This window comes from Borostomias antarcticus (assembly GCF_949987555.1).
Source record: "Borostomias antarcticus genome assembly, chromosome: 3".
In the NCBI taxonomy this organism is placed as follows: Eukaryota; Metazoa; Chordata; class Actinopteri; order Stomiiformes; family Stomiidae; genus Borostomias; species Borostomias antarcticus.
This window is the reverse complement of record NC_140236.1, coordinates 7,788,177-7,807,997: the sequence shown is the minus strand read 5'-3', so window position 1 is coordinate 7,807,997 and position 19,821 is coordinate 7,788,177. Positions and strand designations below refer to the sequence as shown.

The 19,821-nt window shown below is 44.8% G+C and overlaps 2 protein-coding genes across 2 annotated transcripts; both read left to right on the top strand.

The window, feature by feature from the left end:
- Window positions 1–5,061: 5,061 nt before the first annotated feature.
- On the top strand, window positions 5,062–7,487 carry LOC311330025 (pepsin A-like; the record flags this gene model as incomplete). Its single annotated transcript, XM_084461974.1, has 9 exons — window positions 5,062–5,117; window positions 5,231–5,372; window positions 5,493–5,610; window positions 5,959–6,077; window positions 6,242–6,441; window positions 6,574–6,687; window positions 6,888–7,032; window positions 7,121–7,219; window positions 7,350–7,487. 9 exons carry the CDS (start codon window positions 5,062–5,064, stop codon window positions 7,485–7,487), a joined length of 1,131 nt encoding a protein of 376 aa, XP_084318100.1.
- A 5,585-nt stretch (window positions 7,488–13,072) lies between these two features.
- Window positions 13,073–15,512, top strand: LOC311330024 (pepsin A-like; the record flags this gene model as incomplete). The annotated part of the gene is made up of 9 exons (XM_084461973.1): window positions 13,073–13,128; window positions 13,242–13,383; window positions 13,505–13,622; window positions 13,984–14,102; window positions 14,267–14,466; window positions 14,599–14,712; window positions 14,913–15,057; window positions 15,146–15,244; window positions 15,375–15,512. The coding sequence occupies 9 exons, from the start codon at window positions 13,073–13,075 to the stop codon at window positions 15,510–15,512; spliced, it is 1,131 nt and encodes a 376-aa protein (XP_084318099.1).
- Window positions 15,513–19,821: the final 4,309 nt, after the last annotated feature.

Genomic DNA, 19,821 nt, shown 5'->3' with positions numbered 1-19,821 from the left:
CAGTGGGCAAGGAGTTTTTAAACTGTACCAGGACTATCAGGTCACACAAACTCTCAAAATCGTCCACGCTTGAGGACACACACTAGCGCTCAAAATGACTAGAGAGCTCCCTTGCGAATTCCATATGCGATTGAGAAGCCCTCTTCTCCCAGGACCGAAAGCGCTGGCGATAAGCCTCAGGGACCAACTCAAATGCTTTGAGAATAGCAGCCTTAACCGCCTCGTACGTAATATCGGCACCGTGCAAAGATACATACGCCTCCTGCGCTTTGCCAGTCAACACCGACTGCAGCAGCAATATCCGCTCCGCATCGGACCAGCATCGCGTCACCGCAACCCGCTCAAACATAGCAAAAAACACATCCGGGTCACGTTCATTAAATTTAGGCACAAGACGCAAGTTACTGACCAGATCAGACGACTTCACTGAACGCTCCTCCCCCCCCCCCCCCCCCAAGAACTCCCCGGAGAGCCTACCGTCCCTGACCAAGCTCAATCTATCAGACTGCAGATCCAATTTAGCCTGCTCAGACGCAGCCGCTCAACAGCCATCCTCTGATCCAACTCCAGCTGTAGCTTGTGCTTATCATGAGCCAACTGGAGCAACAGCAACTCCTTCTGCTGCTCAAAGGACAGAGCGCCAACATTAAACGGACCTGCCCTGATCAACGGCGGAGAAACAGACCGCCCAGGGGCCTCCAATGTAGCAGCCAGCACCCCCTTCTCCACCAGCCGGAGAATGATGCGCGCCTTCACGGACCCCTTCCGCTTATCGGCCAGACCAATCAGATCCACCTCATACCGATCAGCAATCTTAAATAACTGGTCAAGCGTACAACCCTCCAAAAGGCCCTCACTTGGAGCAGCCACAAACGCATCAACCGCCGCCATCATGGACCAGCTGAACAAACCAACCAAGGAGAAAAAAAACTACAGCAGAACCACAAGTGACGCAAAGGCAGGCTAATCTGGTGCGTACCAACGAAAGCGGAAAGTCCCCACTACCTAGACTGCCTGCCACAGACTAAGCTAACCACTCTAGCCCCTAGTCTTCGTGTGGATTAGCGGCAGGCTCTTTAAACACAAACCCAATAGCCTGGCCAAGCCCCCAGCAAGCTGGTTACCCACCTAACAGCTATGGAAGTGTCCCCCAGACAACTGCTACCAACCGCACACCACACAAAAATAAGAAACTAAAACAACAAACCAACGCGACCAACAGGACACGTTGCTACGCCTATCAGGGGAAATCCCACCAAGAGGCCAGGCCACACACCAGAACGCCACCCTGCAATCACCACAAATCAGCCCCACCCGGACCGCAGAACCAAAAAAACAATTAAACAATCAACCAAACAAAACGACCAAAGAAACCAAAGCAACTAAAGCAACTAAAGCAACCAAAAGCAAAAGCACCCTAAGCAACCAAAAGCATCCACAGCAACCAAAAGCATCCCCCCCAAACACAGGGCGAGCCAAACACAAAAGCAGACCAAACCAAAGACAACCAAACCCTAACAAGGGAACCAAACGGCCCAAATCAGCCCCACAAACAAAAAAGCGGACGAGCCCCCATTTGTCACAAACCAAGCCGTGTATGGCCGCGACAAAGGAGGGGGACGCACACCAAACTAAGGATTAACAATAAGATTTAATTAAACTAAACTCAAACAAGACATAAAGTACATAAATCAAACATGGGATGTGCGGTCAGTTATCAGTGGTGTAAGAGAGTGCATGAGTGAGTGAAGGGTGTATGAATGCAGTGTTGAGTAGTGCGAAACCAGGTTCAAACTATAAAGCAAAACAAAGCAATCGGTGTCCCCGGGAGGAGTAGAGAGACAGCAACTGAGCTCCCAGCTCTTCTTGTAGAGCCCTGACACACTGGGCCCAGGTGTGCCAGGGTGGCTGCTGATGACGGCCACGCCCACCTCAGGAACCTGCTAGGACAGACACTGAACAAGACTGTGAACACACACACACAGACAGGCAAATGGAGTAGGCGGGGCCGTCACAGTGGGACCCAATGTTACAGGACGGAGGAAGGCTGCACAGCTTCACAGGTTCAAAAATGGCAGAAAAAACAAAGGAATGCAGGGAGCAACGCTAACATAGACATTGGACCGACAAGGACAAAGGGAAACATGAGGGCCGACTCCAAGATTATGCTCAACATAAGAGACTGCAATCACACTCTCAGAGAATACTCAATTTACAAGTTACAAATGTACAAAATACACTATACAATATAAAATAGGGGTAAGAAAGACAGATATCGGTCTGGATGGACAATGTACATTCTATATATGGATATGAATAACATATCCATACAGTATATGCTCGCCATATGAGTGCTCTTCCCTCACTGTAGCAGAGGGAACAGTTGATTTCCTGGGTGGCTGGGTTTTTTCAGGATCCTGTTGGCTTTTGTCTTGCATTTTATGGTGTTGATGTCCTCGAGGTGGGAGAGTGGCCCCCCCAAAGGTGTTCGGCTGACCGTACCACTCTCTGTGGTGATATTCCCAGTAAGGATGCTCTCGAGGAATATATATATCCCTCAGTCGAAGAACTAAAAAGTGGATAGAACTTTTTACATCTCTTGCTCTCTCTGTTGAACTTCATATTCTGTTCATAAGATAAAGACGTGATTAGATTGCCCTCTTATACTGTATAAAGGTTTCGCATAAAACATTCATCAAGTACATTCTCTAGCCATATTGAAAAATCTTTGATGAGGAAAACTTTTCACATGAAGTGAAAATACATGCAAATATTTATTTTAATAGATGGTGTTGCTGTACTTGTTTATGCATAGGCCCATTCTATGTTTTTGGCGTGATACTGTAAACTGTTTGGCACAGTCTTTCCATCTGGAAAAAGTCCATGAGCTTAATCAGCAGTACACTACAGAGGATTACTGTACCTTACTGGCTTTTACAGTACCTTACTCAAAGAGATCTGAATGTCAACTAGAAATGTGCATTTCCAGGAGAGAATGCATGTGGCTGCCAGCTGGGGACTCAGGTGCACACCTCACCTGCTGTTTATGTTGTTGGAGGGGGCATGGCTGGTTTGGGTGGGGGTCAGCATTAATAATTAATAAAAAAACAAACTACAAAAAAGAGACAAGACAAAAATAGGCTATATGCTATACAACATTGATAAAATAGACTATGACTTTCCTAATTATATGATTTATAAGACTGATGACTGATTGCTTCCATACATAGCCGCAGGAGCAGGATGCTGCTGACCAAAGTCCAGCCCAATCTCTCTAAAATGCACGGTTGCGCAGCATTGTTAAAAGTAGGCCTATCTGTATTTCATTTTGTTATGATATTCTATTCGATTTGAATAGAGCTGTTCTATCCATTCTTTCATGCATTGTAATAGTCAAAACGCAATTTCCAAAGGTCAGAGTAGAGAGATAGAAAAAGCCAGCTGGTATCGATACTGCGGAAAGTAGGCCTATTAATACTGCGGAAAATTAGTATTGAATTTTGAATTCTCATGACGTGTTTGAGTTTGACTACATAGCAGGAGAAAAATTGCAGGCCCAGCGATGTGACTATTGCGCAAGCGCACATCGCAATGGCGATGCGTAAACGATATATCGTACAGTCCTAGCCTCTTGTCTAGGTGCGCTGGCTTACAGCCATGCACAAAAAAACACTGCCTCTTGTCTAGGTGCGCTGGCTTACAGCCATGCACAAAAAAACACTGCCTCTTGTGGTAGGTGTGCTGGCTTACAGCCATGCACAAAAAAACACTGCCTCTTGTGATAGGTGCGCTGGCTTATAGCCATGCACAAAAAAACACTGTGGTAGCAAAATAGAATTGCAGGTCAACAACCCAACGGCGGAAGGGAGGGAGGGAGGGAGTGACAACCGGACATTTGCTATCTTTGGTACGTCGCCACGCACAAAAACCACTGCCTCTTGTACAATCTTTGGTGCGTTGCTACCATGCACAAAAAAACACTGCCTCTTGTAGTAGCAACATAGAACTGCAGGTCAACAACGCAACGGAGGAGGGTGTCGAAAAGCTGAACATAGGTGGAGAAAAATGTATCTCCATGTTCATTATGACATCTTTAATAAGACTGCATTTATAATTTTGGAGCTGAGAAATGCACGGCGGTCCTTCTTTTCTGACATCATCACCAAAAACAATAATAATGCAGATGCTTTGTTTGCCACTGTTGATAGGCTAACAAACCCTCATGTGTCAGTAGCCTCTGGACTTCTATACACCAGGGCCTGATATGAATTTGCCTCATTCTTAACTGACAAATTCAGAAACTTAAACAAGCAGTCAGTGCCTCCATATCAGGTAAAGGATATGTGTTGTCCCAGTGTCCACTTAAAATCAATACCATGACACAATTGCATCCGATCAACCATAAAACCCTGGAGGACATTATACATCCGAAATCCTCCTCCTGTTGCCTTGATATTCTGCCTACAGGCTTTTTCAAAAATGTATCTAACTGCATGGGCTCTGATTTACTAAAAATTGTACAAACACATCTTTTTTTGGTTTGTTCCCACAAACCCTGAAAAAAAACAGAATATCTTAAAAAGTATTTTTTTAAAGTCACATACTGTGCTTAAAATGTTTTGATATTTGAATGGTTTCTGTAGCACAAAGTAGGAAGAAGTTAACAGTCGGCAAAAAACATGGAAGAAAAAACTAGAAAGAACTGGATAACAATAGTGCGAATGCTGAATCAGCATTCACACTGATTAAACATTGAAGATAACTAGATGTTACCTGCCAGCCACAGCCTGCAACCACATAATAAAGTAAGAGTTTCAAATGTTGATTCTTTGATACGAAATGTACTTTTTCACTGACTCTTTGTTTTTAAGTTAGGGTTATGTTAGGTTATGTTTGTAAACACATTACTTGGTTCTTATCTTTTACAGTATGATGATGCGGTGTAATATGGTACAGGAGGGCATTCAGCGGACACTAGATTTCGTATATAAGGACGGAGGTCTCCTGCCCCCTCTCCTCACGCTCTGGGTCTATGACAAGAAGCCAAATTGACCATTGAAGATGAAGTGGGCTGTTGTCCTGTGCGCCCTAGTGGCCCTCTCCGAATGTCTTTACAAGTAAGTACTTCGTTTCTAATTGTTCTCTTCCTCCTCACATCCTTTCCTTTGGCATCTGCAAATAAGAAATACCGATTTTTCGGACCTTTCTCTGTCGTGTGTGTGTTTTCCAGGGTGCCTCTGATCAAGGGGAAGACTGCCAGGGAGAAGCTTATGGAGAAGGGTCTCTGGGAGGAGCACAGACGTCGGTACCCTTACAACCCCATGGCCAAGTTCGTCCAGCAGGGCAATGAGGGCCTGACCAATGATGGTGATGTAAGTACACCACACATGCCATGAATTGTGTATCCAGTAGTTTCACATACATATCTGTTGACTGACTGACTACATTCCACAGTTTCTAACCTCAACCGCTGTTCGTGTTTTCAATTCCAGATTTCCTACTTCGGTGTGATCTCCATTGGCAACCCCCCACAGTCCTTCACTGTGATCTTCGACACTGGATCTTCCAACCTCTGGGTGCCCTCAGTCTACTGCAAAAGCCCGGCCTGCCGTGAGTACGACTGGCCCTACGACTCAATCCACCTTTACTTAAAGGGACAGGGAGTCAATCTCTTTCACAGAGGAGAATATAGGGTTATTATAGGATGATAGAGCTTGTTTTAATTCACATGCACCGTGCATTGGGGAACAGGGCATGTTTGGAAGCAAAGCAGAGATATGAATCAATTACATTTTATATAAAACAAATCCAATTCCAATCCGAATCTCAAACACATTGTAGATGTCATTGAGGAGAAATACCTCAAAATGTATTTTCTAACTTCAACTCAGACATAAATGTTGCCAGTTACAGTCACAAGGACCGTATTACCTTCAGTAACATTTACATATTCTGCAGAGAGCCACAGGAAATACAACCCACAACAATCCAGCTCCTTTAGTTGGGCACACAAGCAACTTGATATCTGGTACTTAACTGGCAGCATGACTGGACAACTGGGCTATGACACCGTCGAGGTAACCAATCAACCAGTCATAAAAAAAAACATAAAATTGAAAAGGAGCATCTCTGGGACACATTATGATACCTTATTATGTGATTAAAGTACATTTGATAAACAGTGACACTGGTAATTAGTGTGTGTGTGTGTGTTGACTGACTGACTTTGCGGTGGTTCCAGGTGGGCGGGATCTCCGTGAACCATCAGATCTTTGGTCTGAGCCAGACGGAGGCGCCTTTCCAGGAATACCTGGCGGCTGACGGGTACCTGGGCCTGGCCTTCCCCTCCATCTCAGCCTCCGGGGCCACGCCCGTCTTTGACAACATGATGAGTCAGAACCTAGTGGATCAGAAGCTCTTCTCCGTCTACCTCAGCCCAAAGTACTGAAGGACACACATATCATCATTAAAAATGTAGCACAGAGCACTAAGTAACCAACCTCTTCCTCTGTATGGCTATACATCACTGTTGTGTGTGAGAGTCAATGACCTCTGACCTGTCTTCTCCTCCAGTGGCCAGCAGGGTAGTGAGGTGACTTTTGGTGGCACTGACCCCAACCACTACACAGGTCAAGTCACCTGGATCCCCCTGAGCTCCGAGACCTACTGGAAGATCACTATGGACAGGTGCTGCACACACACGACAGAATGTTACATTACACCCAAGAGACATCTCTGCACCAGCAGCTATTGTCGTGCCTCTCCCTGCAACACAGCACATTCAGAAAAAAAAACGTGCACACTGTACCAATTACCTCAAACGATGTCATGTTGTTTGTTGTGGTCTTCTGAGCACATGTATCCCTGAGCGCTGTTTCTCTTGACAGTGTCACCATCAATGGACAAACCGTGGCTTGCAATGGCGGCTGCCAGGCCTTCGTTGACACTGGGACGTCCCTCATCGTTGGCCCCGCGAAGGATATCAGCAGCATTAACTCCCATGTGGGAGGCGGCTCCGGCCAATACGGACAAGTGAGTCGGAAAATGATTTCTTAACATCTCCATTCACAAACACCGGTCCATCCACAGGGAAGTCTAATGTGTCCCGTTTCTTATCCAGGCTCCTGTTAACTGCCAGAACATCGACAACATGCCTGAGGTGACCTTCACCATTAACGGACATGCTTTCCCCCTCCCCGCCACTTACTACACATTCAAGGTCAGTCCACTAGCACTAGCAGTGGTATAACCAGAGAAACAGCCCTGCTGATGTCAGCAAGAATGGTGCATTTCAACACGTGTGAAGAAAAGAGCAAATTAAGTAACTTTCTCCCTTTTTCTCTCTCTAGGATTCAGATGGCTGCATCACTGGCTTTTATGGTGGCGACTTCAACAATCTCTGGATCCTTGGTGATGTCTTCATCAGGCAGTACTACGCCATCTTTGACCGGGAGAGCAACCATGTGGGTCTGGCCACAGTTGCTTAGTTGAAAACATCTCCAGCACCACATCTTCTTGTAGAGAGTCCTCATGTTTTACTTCTAGGTGTAGAACTAATGTTCAGAACATTCTGGAAACTGTCAAAGTCAAATGAATGCCTATGAGTAAAATATGTTGTATAGCATCGCAAAGGTTTTTTGTCTTTATGTGTTTGCCTGTGTGATTTGGTTTATATGGTCCAGCTTTGGGTACCATGTGTTAAGTTTGTAAGAGGTGGGACCCAATGTTACAGGACGGAGAAAGGTTGCGCAGTTTCACAGGTTCAAAAATGGCAGAAACACACAGGAATGCAGGGAGCAACGCTAACATAGACAATGGACCGACAAGGACAAAGGGAAAAATGAGGGCCAACTCCAAGATTATGCTCAACATAAGAGACTCCAATCACACTCACAGAGAATACTCAATTTACAAGTTACAAATGTACAAAATACATTATACAATATAAAATAGGGGTAAGAAAGATAGATATCGGTCTGGATGGACTATGTACATGCTATATATGGATATGAATAACATACTGTATCCACACAGTATACAGTATGCTCGCCATATGAGTGCTCTTCCCTCACCGTAGCAGAGGGAACAATCCATTTCCTCCTTTTCCAGGATCCTGTTGGCTTTTGTCCGGCATCTTCTAGTGTACAGTAGATGTCCTCGAGGTGGGAGAGTGGCTTTTGTGCATTTCCAGGAGAGAATGCATGTGGCTGCCAGCTGGGGACTCAGGTGCACACCTCACCTGCTGTTTATATTGTTGGAAGGGGCATGGCTGGTTTGGGTGGGGTCAGCAGCTAAGGCAAAACACAGAATCCCCTGGTTACGGCTTGTCTTATTGCTGGAGCAAGGCAGGGCAGACTTGGAAAGCAGAGTCTTGTGGTGAGACATGGTTAAGGCCCTGATATTGAGTTGGTAATTGCCACTGGTTATGGCGTGTCTTTCTGCTGAAGCAGGGCAGACATGGAGCTGGCCCATATATAAGCCAGATGACAGCCTGTACAAAAGTAATGACTGAAACAGTATTCTGCCAGAGCTACCCCAATACGTATCTGCCTGTGATGACCTGAGCTGAGTAGTGCTGAGTAGGTCGCGATCGTATAGAGAATGTCAATGGCCGAACTGGGTTACGTTAAATGAAGGCAGAGTTTAGGGGTGGGAGATAGATAGAGAGAGAGAGAGAGAGAGAGAGAGAGAGAGACAACTGCTGTATATTATCTGTATTGACTTTGACTGTGTGGTTATTGTTGGTGATTTTAACATCCATGTTGACAACCCTCAGGACAGAGGGGCTCAAGAACTGTGTTGTGTCCTTGATAATTATGGACTGACTCAGCATGTGACAGAGCCCACACACAACAAGGGGCACACTCTGGACTTGATCATCACCAAAGGTCTGAATATTTCTAAGGTTGAGGTGTCTGATGTTCATTCTATCATTCCTGTGTTTTCATTGAGAGTACTATCTCCCTGCACACAAATGTTCAAACAGAGGTCATCACAAAACGGTACATCACTGAAAAAAACATTGAAATATTTACTCAGGCTGTCTCATCCACACCTGTCCTCTCTTGGGTCTCAGTCAGTGAGCTTGTAGATAATTTTAATTCTAAAATTACAAATATTATTGATGCCATTGCGCCCACTAAGGTGAAGGTGGTCTCTGGTACGAAACGATCTCCATGGAGAAACGCCACGCTGGTCAGAATACAAACCAAGCCAGGTCAAGCCTGGCTTATGTGCGCGGCTGGCTTGTTTCTGTTCAGGACTTGTTGAACGGAAGCTAGTCACGCCACTGAAATAGCTGTGAATTGAAATGACATGAAATATTGTCTGATAAATTAAGATAGGTCTTGTCGCCTGGACACATCAGTTCCAATGCTTCCAATTCGAATCCAGCACAATAAGAGCGGGATAGCCAGTTAGGTCATGAGCTCACAACAACTAGCAGCAGCTTCCATAACATTAATGGTAGCGGTCAGTGGCTAAAGCAGTTACACTGATGATTTCTGTAACGTTAGCTATTTTGCTGCAATTGGTTCAACTTCTGTTTCTGGACAAAGGTAAGGGATAAAAAGATTGGAGTGAAAGGATGAACGTGTGGAGGTTTGGGGTATAGTCCCATAAAGTCATCCCCACCGGGGCCTTGAACCCCCGTCTCCCGGGTCCTATGCTTTCACCACTACTCTACTTGTGCAGCAGAGATCGGCGGGTTGGTTTTGGTGTCCTGCTTCCAGTCCCTAGTGTGGGCTGGGGTTAGAATAAGGGTTGGGGTTGCGACAGGATCTGACCTATAAAGCAAGGGGTAATGGTTGGAGTGAAAGGATGAACATGTGGATGTTTGGGGTATAGTCCCATAAAGTCATCCCCCTGGGGCCTTGAACCCCCGTCTCCCGGGTGGGAGTCCTATGCTTTCACCGCTGCTCTACTTGTGCAGTGGAGATCGGTAGGTTGATTTTGGTGTCCTTCTTTATTTTGTGTGCTGGGACTACTGCCTCTTGTGGTGCCAACAGAGAAATGCAGGTCAACATTGAGCAGAGGGAGGGAGGGAGGGAGTGATAACCGGACAAACGCTATTCTAGGTGCACTGGCTTACAGCCATGCACGAAAAACAACTGCCTCTTGTAGGGCTGCACGATATTGACAAAAACATACATTGCAGCAATATACTTTTTTGCGATATATATTGCGATATGTAAAACAAGGCGTGGGAGCCCCCGATTAGTTCTCGTCATCTTCTCTAATCTTGCTAATTGCTACCTGTGCTGTCGCCAGGCTTGATGTAACATCAGCCTTTTGGTAGCCGAAGTAACACCAAATGTCAGACGTTGACTTTATTTTAATCACTAAATCGTCCCCTTTCTCTGTCATTTTCATTTTATTCGACTTGTGCTCGCCTTCCAGCGGGGTGGGGCAGGGCTGCTGAGCATCATTTAAAAACTCAACTAAAACTAACTAAAATTGTGATTGGTCTGAATCATTCATGTTATGTCAGACAGACTACCATATAGTGTCACAATACCGAAATTACAACTTTGATACAATACCTGCTAAAAATATCTCGATACCGATACTGAAACGATACCACGGCACAAACCTAAAACATCAGGAAAAGTAGGCTAATGGAATAATACAATGTCAGATGAAGCCTACTGATCTCAGTGTTTGCTGTCTGCTGAGGCGGATCAGGAATGTGAACTGTTTAAGCTAAATAAATTACATATATATTTAATTGTATTATTTTATTCATTAAATTCATTTAAAAAACACACTGAATGTGTCTGCTCTCCTCCACTAGTCTGAAACTCAGATTGAATTGCTATTCAGATTTAGGGGCGGGAGCCAGGCTACTGATCCCTCTCCTTCACTCTGTCCGCGTGCAACAGAGTGGGTCGCAGCCTCGCAGCACAGAGTAACGGTGTTCACGTTACGGCATGACGAGCTCCAGAGTTTACAGATAGCCTCATTGATGTTATGAGGTTCCCCAGCTATAAGCATTGGGTTTAAATCATAAATATTGCCAAATAGGCGCATTTGCTTTTGGAAATCCTCCGCCGCCATCTAGAGTAACCAACTGAGCAGCCCTCAGCCCTTTCACGTTCCTTCGTGAATGTTCTTTGCAAACTACAAAAAAGAGACAAGACAAAAATAGGCTATATGCTATACAACATTGATAAAATAGACTGTGACTTTCCTAATTATATGATTTATAAGACTGATGACTGATTGCTTCCATACATAGCCGCAGGAGCAGGATGCTGCTGACCAAAGTGCAGCCCAATCTCTCTAAAATGCACGGTTGCGCAGCATTGTAAAAAGTAGGCCTATCTGTATTTTATTTTGTTATGATATTCTATTCGATTTGAATAGAGCTGTTCTATCCATTCTTTCATGCATTGTAATAGTCAAAACGCAATTTCCAAAGGTCAGAGTAGAGAGATAGAAAAAGCCAGCTGGTATCGATAGTGCGGAAAGTATCAATACTGCGTAAAATTAGTATTGAATTTTGAATTCTCATGACGTGTTTGAGTTTGACTACATAGCAGGAGAAAAATTGCAGGCCCAGCGATGTGACTATTGCGCAAGCGCACATCGCAATGGCGATGCGTAAACGATATATCGTACAGTCCTAACCTCTTGTCTAGGTGCGCTGGCTTACAGCCATGCACAAAAAAACACTGCCTCTTGTCTAGGTGCGCTGGCTTACAGCCATGCACAAAAAAACATTGCCTCTTGTGGTAGGTGTGCTGGCTTATAGCCATGCACAAAAAAACACTGCCTCTTGTGATAGGTGCGCTGGCTTATAGCCATGCACAAAAAAACACTGTGGTAGCAAAATAGAATTGCAGGTCAACAACCCAACGGCGGAAGGGAGGGAGGGAGGGAGTGACAACCGGACATTTGCTATCTTTGGTGCGTCGCCACGCACAAAAACCATTGCCTCTTGTGCCATCTTTGGTGCGTCGCTACCATGCACAAAAAAACACTGCCTCTTGTAGTAGCAACATAGAACTGCAGGTCAACAACCCAACGGAGGAAGGGTGTCGAAAAGCTGAACGTAGGTGGAGAAAAACGTATCTCCATGTTCATTATGACATCTATAATGAGACTGCATTTATAATTTTGGAGCTGAGAAATGCACGGCGGTCCTTCTTTTCTGACATCATCACCAAAAACAATAATAATGCAGATGCTTTGTTTGCCACTGTTGATAGGCTAACAAACCCTCCTGTGTCGGTAGCCTCTGGACTTCTATACACTAGGGCCTGCTATAAATTTGCCTCATTCTTAACTGACAAATTCAGAAACTTAAACAAGCAGTCAGTGCCTCCATATCAGGTAAAGGATATTTGTTGTCCCAGTGTCCACTTAAAATCAATACCATGACACAATTGCATCCGATCAACCATAAAACCCTGGAGGACATTATACATCTGAAATCCTCCTCCTGTTGCCTTGATATTCTGCCTACAGGCTTTTTCAAAAATGTATCTAACTGCATGGGCTCTGATTTACTACAAATTGTAAACACATCTCTTCTATCTGGTTTGTTCCCACAAACCCTGTAAAAAAAAGCAGAATATCTTGAAAAGTATTTTTTTAAAGTCACATACTGTGCTTAAAGAGCTGAATGTTTTGATATTTGAATGGTTTCTGTAGCACTAAGTAGGAAGAAGTTAACAGTCGGCAAAAAACATGGAAGAAAAAACTAGAAAGAACTGGATAACAATAGTGCGAATGCTGAATCAGCATTCACACTGATTAAACATTGAAGATAACTAGATGTAACCTGCCAGCCACAGCCTGCAACCACATACTAAAGTAAGAGTTTCAAATGTTGATTCTTTGATACGAAATGTACTTGTTCACTGACTCTTTGTTTTTAAGTTAGGGTTATGTTAGGTTATGTTTGTAAACACATTACTTGGTTCTTATCTTTTACAGTATGATGATGCGGTGTAATATGGTACAGGAGGGCATTCAGCGGACACTAGATTTTGTATATAAGGACGGAGGTCTCCTGCCCCCTCTCCTCACTCTCTGGGTCTGTGACAAGAAGCCAAATTGACCATTGAAGATGAAGTGGGCTGTTGTCCTGTGCGCCCTAGTGGCCCTCTCCGAATGTCTTTACAAGTAAGTACTTCGTTTCTAATTGTTCTCTTTCTCCTCACATCCTTTCCTTTGGCATCTGCAAATAAGAAATACCGATTTTTCGGACCTTTCTCTGTCGTGTGCGTGTTTTCCAGGGTGCCTCTGATCAAGGGGAAGACTGCCAGGGAGAAGCTGATGGAGAAGGGTCTCTGGGAGGAGTACAGACTTCGGTACCCTTACAACCCCATGGCCAAGTTCGTCCAGCAGGGTAATGAGGGCATGACCAATGATGGTGATGTAAGTACACCACACATGCCATGAATTGTGTATCTGGTAGTTTCACATACATATCTGTTGACTGACTGACTACATTTCCACAGTTTCTAACCTCAACCGCTGTTCGTGTTTTCAATTCCAGATGTCCTACTTCGGTGTGATCTCCATTGGCAACCCCCCACAGTCCTTCACTGTGATCTTTGACACTGGATCTTCCAACCTCTGGGTGCCCTCAGTCTACTGCAAAAGCCCGGCCTGCCGTGAGTACGACTGGCCCTACGACTCAATCCACCTTTACTTAAAGGGACAGGGAGTCAATCTCTTTCACAGAGGAGTCCTGTGTTAGAGAATATAGGGTTATTATAGGATGATAGAGCTTGTTTTAATTCACATGCACCGTGCATTGGGGAACAGGGCATGTTTGGAAGTAAAGCAGAGATATGAATCAATTACATTTTATATAAAACAAATCCAATTCCAATCAGAATCTCAAACACATTGTAGATGTCATTGAGGAGAAATACCTCAACATGTATTTTCTAACTTCAACTCAGACATAAATGTTGTCAGTTACAGTCACAAGGACTGTATGACCTTCAGTAACATTTACATATTCTGCAGAGAGCCACAGGAAATACAACCCACAACAATCCAGCTCCTTTAGTTGGGCACACAAGCAACTCGATGTCTGGTACTTAACTGGCAGCATGACTGGACAACTGGGCTATGACACCGTCGAGGTAACCAATCAACCAGTCATAAAAAAAAACATAAAATTGAAAAGGAGCAGCTCTGGGACACATTATGATACCTTATTATGTGATTAAAGTACATTTGATAAACAGTGACACTGGTAATTAGTGTGTGTGTGTGTGTTGACTGACTGACTTTGCGGTGGTTCCAGGTGGGCGGGATCTCCGTGAACCATCAGATCTTTGGTCTGAGCCAGACGGAGGCGCCTTTCCAGGAATACCTGGCGGCTGACGGGTACCTGGGCCTGGCCTTCCCCTCCATTTCATTCTCCGGAGCCACACCCGTCTTTGACAACATGATGAGTCAGAATCTACTGGATCAGAATCTCTTCTCCATCTACCTGAGCCCAAAGTACTGAAGGACACACAAATCATCATTAAAAATGTAGCACAGAGCACTAAGTAACCAACCTCTTCCTCTGTATGGCTATACATCACTGTTGTGTGTGAGAGTCAATGACCTCTGACCTGTCTTCTCCTCCAGTTCCCAGCAGGGTAGTGAGGTGACTTTTGGTGGCACTGACCCAAACCACTACACAGGTCAAGTCACCTGGATCCCCCTAAGCTCTGAGACCTACTGGCAGATCACTATGGACAGGTGCTGCACACACACAACAGAATGTTACATTACACCCAAGAGACATCTCTGCACCAGCAGCTATTGTCGTGCCTCTCCCTGCAACACAGCACATTCAGAAAAAAAAACATGCACACTGTACCAATTACCTCAAACGATGTCATGTTGTTTGTTGCTGTCTTCTGAGCACATGTATCCCTAAACGCTGTTTCTCTTGACAGTGTCACCATCAATGGACAAACCGTGGCTTGCAATGGCGGCTGCCAGGCCATCGTTGACACTGGGACGTCCCTCCTCGTTGGCCCCGCGAAGGATATCAGCAGCATTAACTCCCATGTGGGAGGCGGCTCCGGCCAATACGGACAAGTGAGTCGGAAAACGATTTCTTAACATCTCCATTCACAAACACCGGTCCATCCATAGGGAAGTCTAATGTGTCCCGTTTCTCATCCAGGCTCCTGTCAACTGCCAGAACATCGACAACATGCCTGAGGTGACCTTCAACATTAACGGACATGCTTTCCCCCTCCCCGCCACTTACTACACATTCAAGGTCAGTCCACTAGCACTAGCAGTGGTATAACCAGAGAAACAGCCCTGCTGATGTCAGCAAGAATGGTGCATTTCAACACGTGTGAAGAAAAGAGCAAATTAAGTAACTTTCTCCCTTTTTCTCTCTCTAGGATTCAGATGGCTGCAGCACTGGCTTTTATGGTGGCGGCTTAAACAATGTCTGGATCCTTGGTGATGTCTTCATCAGGCAGTACTACGCCATCTTTGACCGGGAGAGCAACCATGTGGGTCTGGCCACAGTTGCTTAGTTGAAAACATCTCCAGCACCACATCATCTTGTAGAGAGTCCTCATGTCTTACTTCTAGGTGTAGAACTAATGTTGAGAACATTCTGGAAACTGTCAAAGTCAAATGAATGCCTATGAGTAAAATATGTTGTAGCATCGCAAAGGTTTTTTGTCTTTATGTGTTTGCTTGTGTGATTTGGTTTATATGGTCCAGCTTTGGGTACCATGTGTTAAGTTTGTAAGAGGTGGGACCCAATGTTACAGGACGGAGAAAGGTTGCGCAGTTTCACAGGTTCAAAAATGGCAGAAACACACAGGAATGCAGGGAGCAACGCTAACATAGACAATGGACCGACAAGGACAAAGGGAAAAATGAGGGCCGACTCCAAGATTATGCTCAACATAAGAGACTCCAATCACACTCACAGAGAATACTCAATTTACAAGTTCCAAATGTACAAAATACATTATACAATATAAAATAGGGGTAAGAAAGACAGATATCGGTCTGGATGGACTATGTCCATGCTATATATGGATATGAATAACATATCCACACAGTATATGCTCGCCATATGAGTGCTCTTCCCTCACCGTAGCAGAGGGAACAATCCATTTCCTGGGTGGCTGGGGTTTTTCAGGATCCTGTTGGCTTTTGTCATGCATCTTCTAGTGTACAGTATATGTCCTCGAGGTGGGAGAGTGGCCCCCCCAAAGGTGTTCGGCTGACCGTACCACTCTCTGTGGTGATATTCCCAGTAAGGATGCTCTCGAGGAATATATATATCCCTCAGTCGAAGAACTAAAAAGTGGATAGAACTTTTTCCATCTCTTGCTCTCTCTGTTGAACTTCATATTCTGTTCATAAGATAAAGACATGATTAGATTAACCTCTCATACTGTATAAAGATTTGGCATAAAACATTCATCAAGTACATTCTCTAGCCATATTGAAAAATCTTTGATGAGGAAAACTTTTCACATGAAGTGAAAATACATGCAAATATTTATTTTAATAGATGGTGTTGCTGTACTTGTTTTTGGCGTGATACTGTAAACTGTTTGGCACAGTCTTTACATCTGGAAAAAGTCCATGAGCTTAAACAGCAGTACACTACAGAGGATTACTGTACCTTACTGGCTTTTACAGTACCTAACTCAAAGAGATCTGAATGTCAACTAGAAATGTGCATTTCCAGGAGAGAATGCATGTGGCTGCCAGCTGGGGACTCAGGTGCACACCTCACCTGCTGTTTATGTTGTTGGAGGGGGCATGGCTGGTTTGGGTGTGGTCAGTAGCAAAGCCAAAACACAGAATCCCCTGGTTACGGCTTGTCTTATTGCTGGAGCAAGGCAGGGCAGACTTGGAAAGCAGAGTCTTGTGGTGAGACATGGTTAAGGCCCTGATATTGAGTTGGTAATTGCCACTGGTTATGGCGTGTCTTTCTGCTGAAGCAGGGCAGACATGGAGCTGGCCCATATATAAGCCAGATGACAGCCTGTACAAAAGTAATGACTGAAACAGTATTCTGCCAGAGCTACCCCAATACGTATCTGCCTGTGATGACCTGAGCTGAGTAGTGCTGATTAGGTTGCGATCGTATATAGAATGTCAATGGCCGAACTGGGTTAAATTAAATGAAGGCAGCGTTTAGGTGTGGGAGATAGAGAGAGAGAAAGAGAGACAGAGAGAGAGAGAGAGAGACAGACAGACAGACAGACAGAGACAGAGGTAGAGAGACAGAGAGAGGTAGAGTAGGGAAGAACCCCACCTCTGGCATGGGTATGATGGCCGGAGGTATTGCAGGTCCCCATTAAAAGTATATGGCACATATAATAAATCGATGAAAAATAAACAACACAATCCACAAACTAAAATAGATACACTCGATTCCTAAACTTCCTGAACATTTAGAAGGTTGAATTTCTAGCAAAAAGAATGACAGAGGAGAAAAGTTTGGGAGTCTGGCAGAAAAATAAAGAAAACTAGAAAATTGCATTTCCTGCAGGAAATGTGTGTGAATGCTGAGCAGCTGAAAGAAAAGAAAGAAATCTCAAACGTTTCGCTGCAAAAGGAATTCTAAACGAGAAAAATCTGAAACTTCAAATGCAACACTACACATCTGGAAAAAATGGAAGCAAAAAAAAAAAGGAAGATTGCAGAATTGGAAGCTGAACTGCATTGCCTAAAAGAACTTAAATACATTGCTACAAAAGCTGGAAGATAAACTGTAATACTGTCAAAGTTGAAATATTGAATGAATTGCCTGACTATCAATATAAAACTACTACTAGAAAGGGAGCTCAGAGTGCACAGGTCTTCACCCATTAATGCATTTTCTTGGTGTAATCGAGTTGAAATGGTTAAACTCACTCCTCAGTATAAATATCGCACACTTGCACCATTGAAGAGTAAGCTTTTTGGTGGTTTGTGAGAGGTGGGTATGTATGAACACACCTGAACATACTTGTGTACTTTTTTTCAATCAGCCATTATAGACAATAACAGAAGACATACGTTACACAACTATATATACTAAACTAGAAAGTACATTTCCTGGAGAAAATGTGAGGTGGGCTAGCTGCTGCAGCTGTATGTAACAGCTACTGCTAGAACTACTACGAACCGGGCAATCTCCATGCACCCACCGGCGAAGACTGTGTGTCTCTAGCCCACTCAGGGACTGAATTGTGGGGTCTGTGGCGTGGATAGTGGCGTGCTGGTGAAACTCCGCCCCCTCAGGTCAGACAGTGTACCCCTCTCCGGGCCACCTACCCGCCCACACCGGTGAAGACAATGTGTCTCTAGACCACTCAGGGACTGAGTTGTGGGGCCCGTGGCGTGGACAGTAGCGTGGTGGCAAGACTCCGCCCCCTCAGGTCAGAGCAGGTTGGGGACAGTGTACCCCTCTCTGGGCCACGTACCCACCTACACCGGTGAAGACCATGTGTCTCTAGCCCACTCAGGGGCTGAGTTGAGTTAAATTTCTTAAAAACTATAAAAAATATAAATTATCTGAATGGATCCGTTAAAGAGCTAAAGATGATGAACATTTTAAAGTTTGAATGAAGTTTCTAGCACAAAGTATGAAGAAGTAGTTAGGGGGCCAAAAAACAGGGGAGAACTAGAAGAAATAGAAAGTACATTTCCTGGAGAAAATGTGAGGTGGGCTAGCTTCCGCAGCTGTATGTAACAGCTACTGCTAGTACTACTATGGACCGGGCAATCTCCATGCACCCACCGGCGAGGACCGTGTGTCTCTAGCCCATTCAGGGGCTGAATTGTGCGGTGCATGCAAACTCCACCCGCTCAGGTCAGAGCCGGTCAGGGACAGTGTACCCCTCTCTGGGCAACCTACCTGCCCCCACTGGTGAAGACCGTGTGTCTCTAGTCCACTCAGGGGCTGAGTTGTGGGGCCCGTGGCATGGACAGTGGCGTTGTGGCGAGACTCCGCCCCCTCCGATCACATCGGGTAAGGGACAGGGCAGTGACCACCGGGCAATCTCCGTGTACCCAACGGCGAAGACCATTTGTCTCTAGCCCACTCAGGGGCTGAGTTGTGGGTTCCATGGCATGGATAGTGGCGTGGTGGTGAGACTCCACCGCCTCAGGTCAGAGCCAGTCGGGGAAAGTGTACCCCTCTCCGGGCCACCTACCTGACTCCACCGGTGAAGACCGTGTGTCTCTAGCCAACTCAAGGCAAGGCAAGTTTATTTATATAGCACATTTCAGCCACAGGGCAATTCAAGGTGCTTTACATGAGACATTAAAAGCATTAAAACAAAAAGCAAGACATTATAGACATTTAAAACAAAAGGCAGGACAAATTAAAAGCAGTTAAAACAAAAAGCAAGTCATTATAGATATTTAAACAAAAAGCAGGACAAATAGAATACAGGAATAAAAGTTACAGTGCAGTATACTGATAAACATAGCTCCTCTTAGAAAGCAGTGGCAAAAAGAAAAGTCTTCAGGCTTGTTTTAAAAGAACCAAGAGTTGCAGCAGACCTGCAGTTTTCTGGAAGTTTGTTCCAGATATGTGGAGCATAAAAACTGAATGCTGCTTCTCCATGTTTTGTTTTAACTCTGGGGACAGAAAGTAGACCTGTGCCAGACGACCTGAGGGGTCTGGATGGTTCATAGCATATGAGCAGATCAGAAATATATTTTGGCCCTAGACCATTCAGTGCTTTATAAACCAACAGCAGTATTTTAAAGTCAATTCTTTGACAGACAGGAAGCCAGTGTAAAGACCTTAGTACTGGTGTGATATGCTCCACTTTCTTAGTCTTAGTGAGGACTCGAGCAGCAGCGTTCTGAATCAGCTGC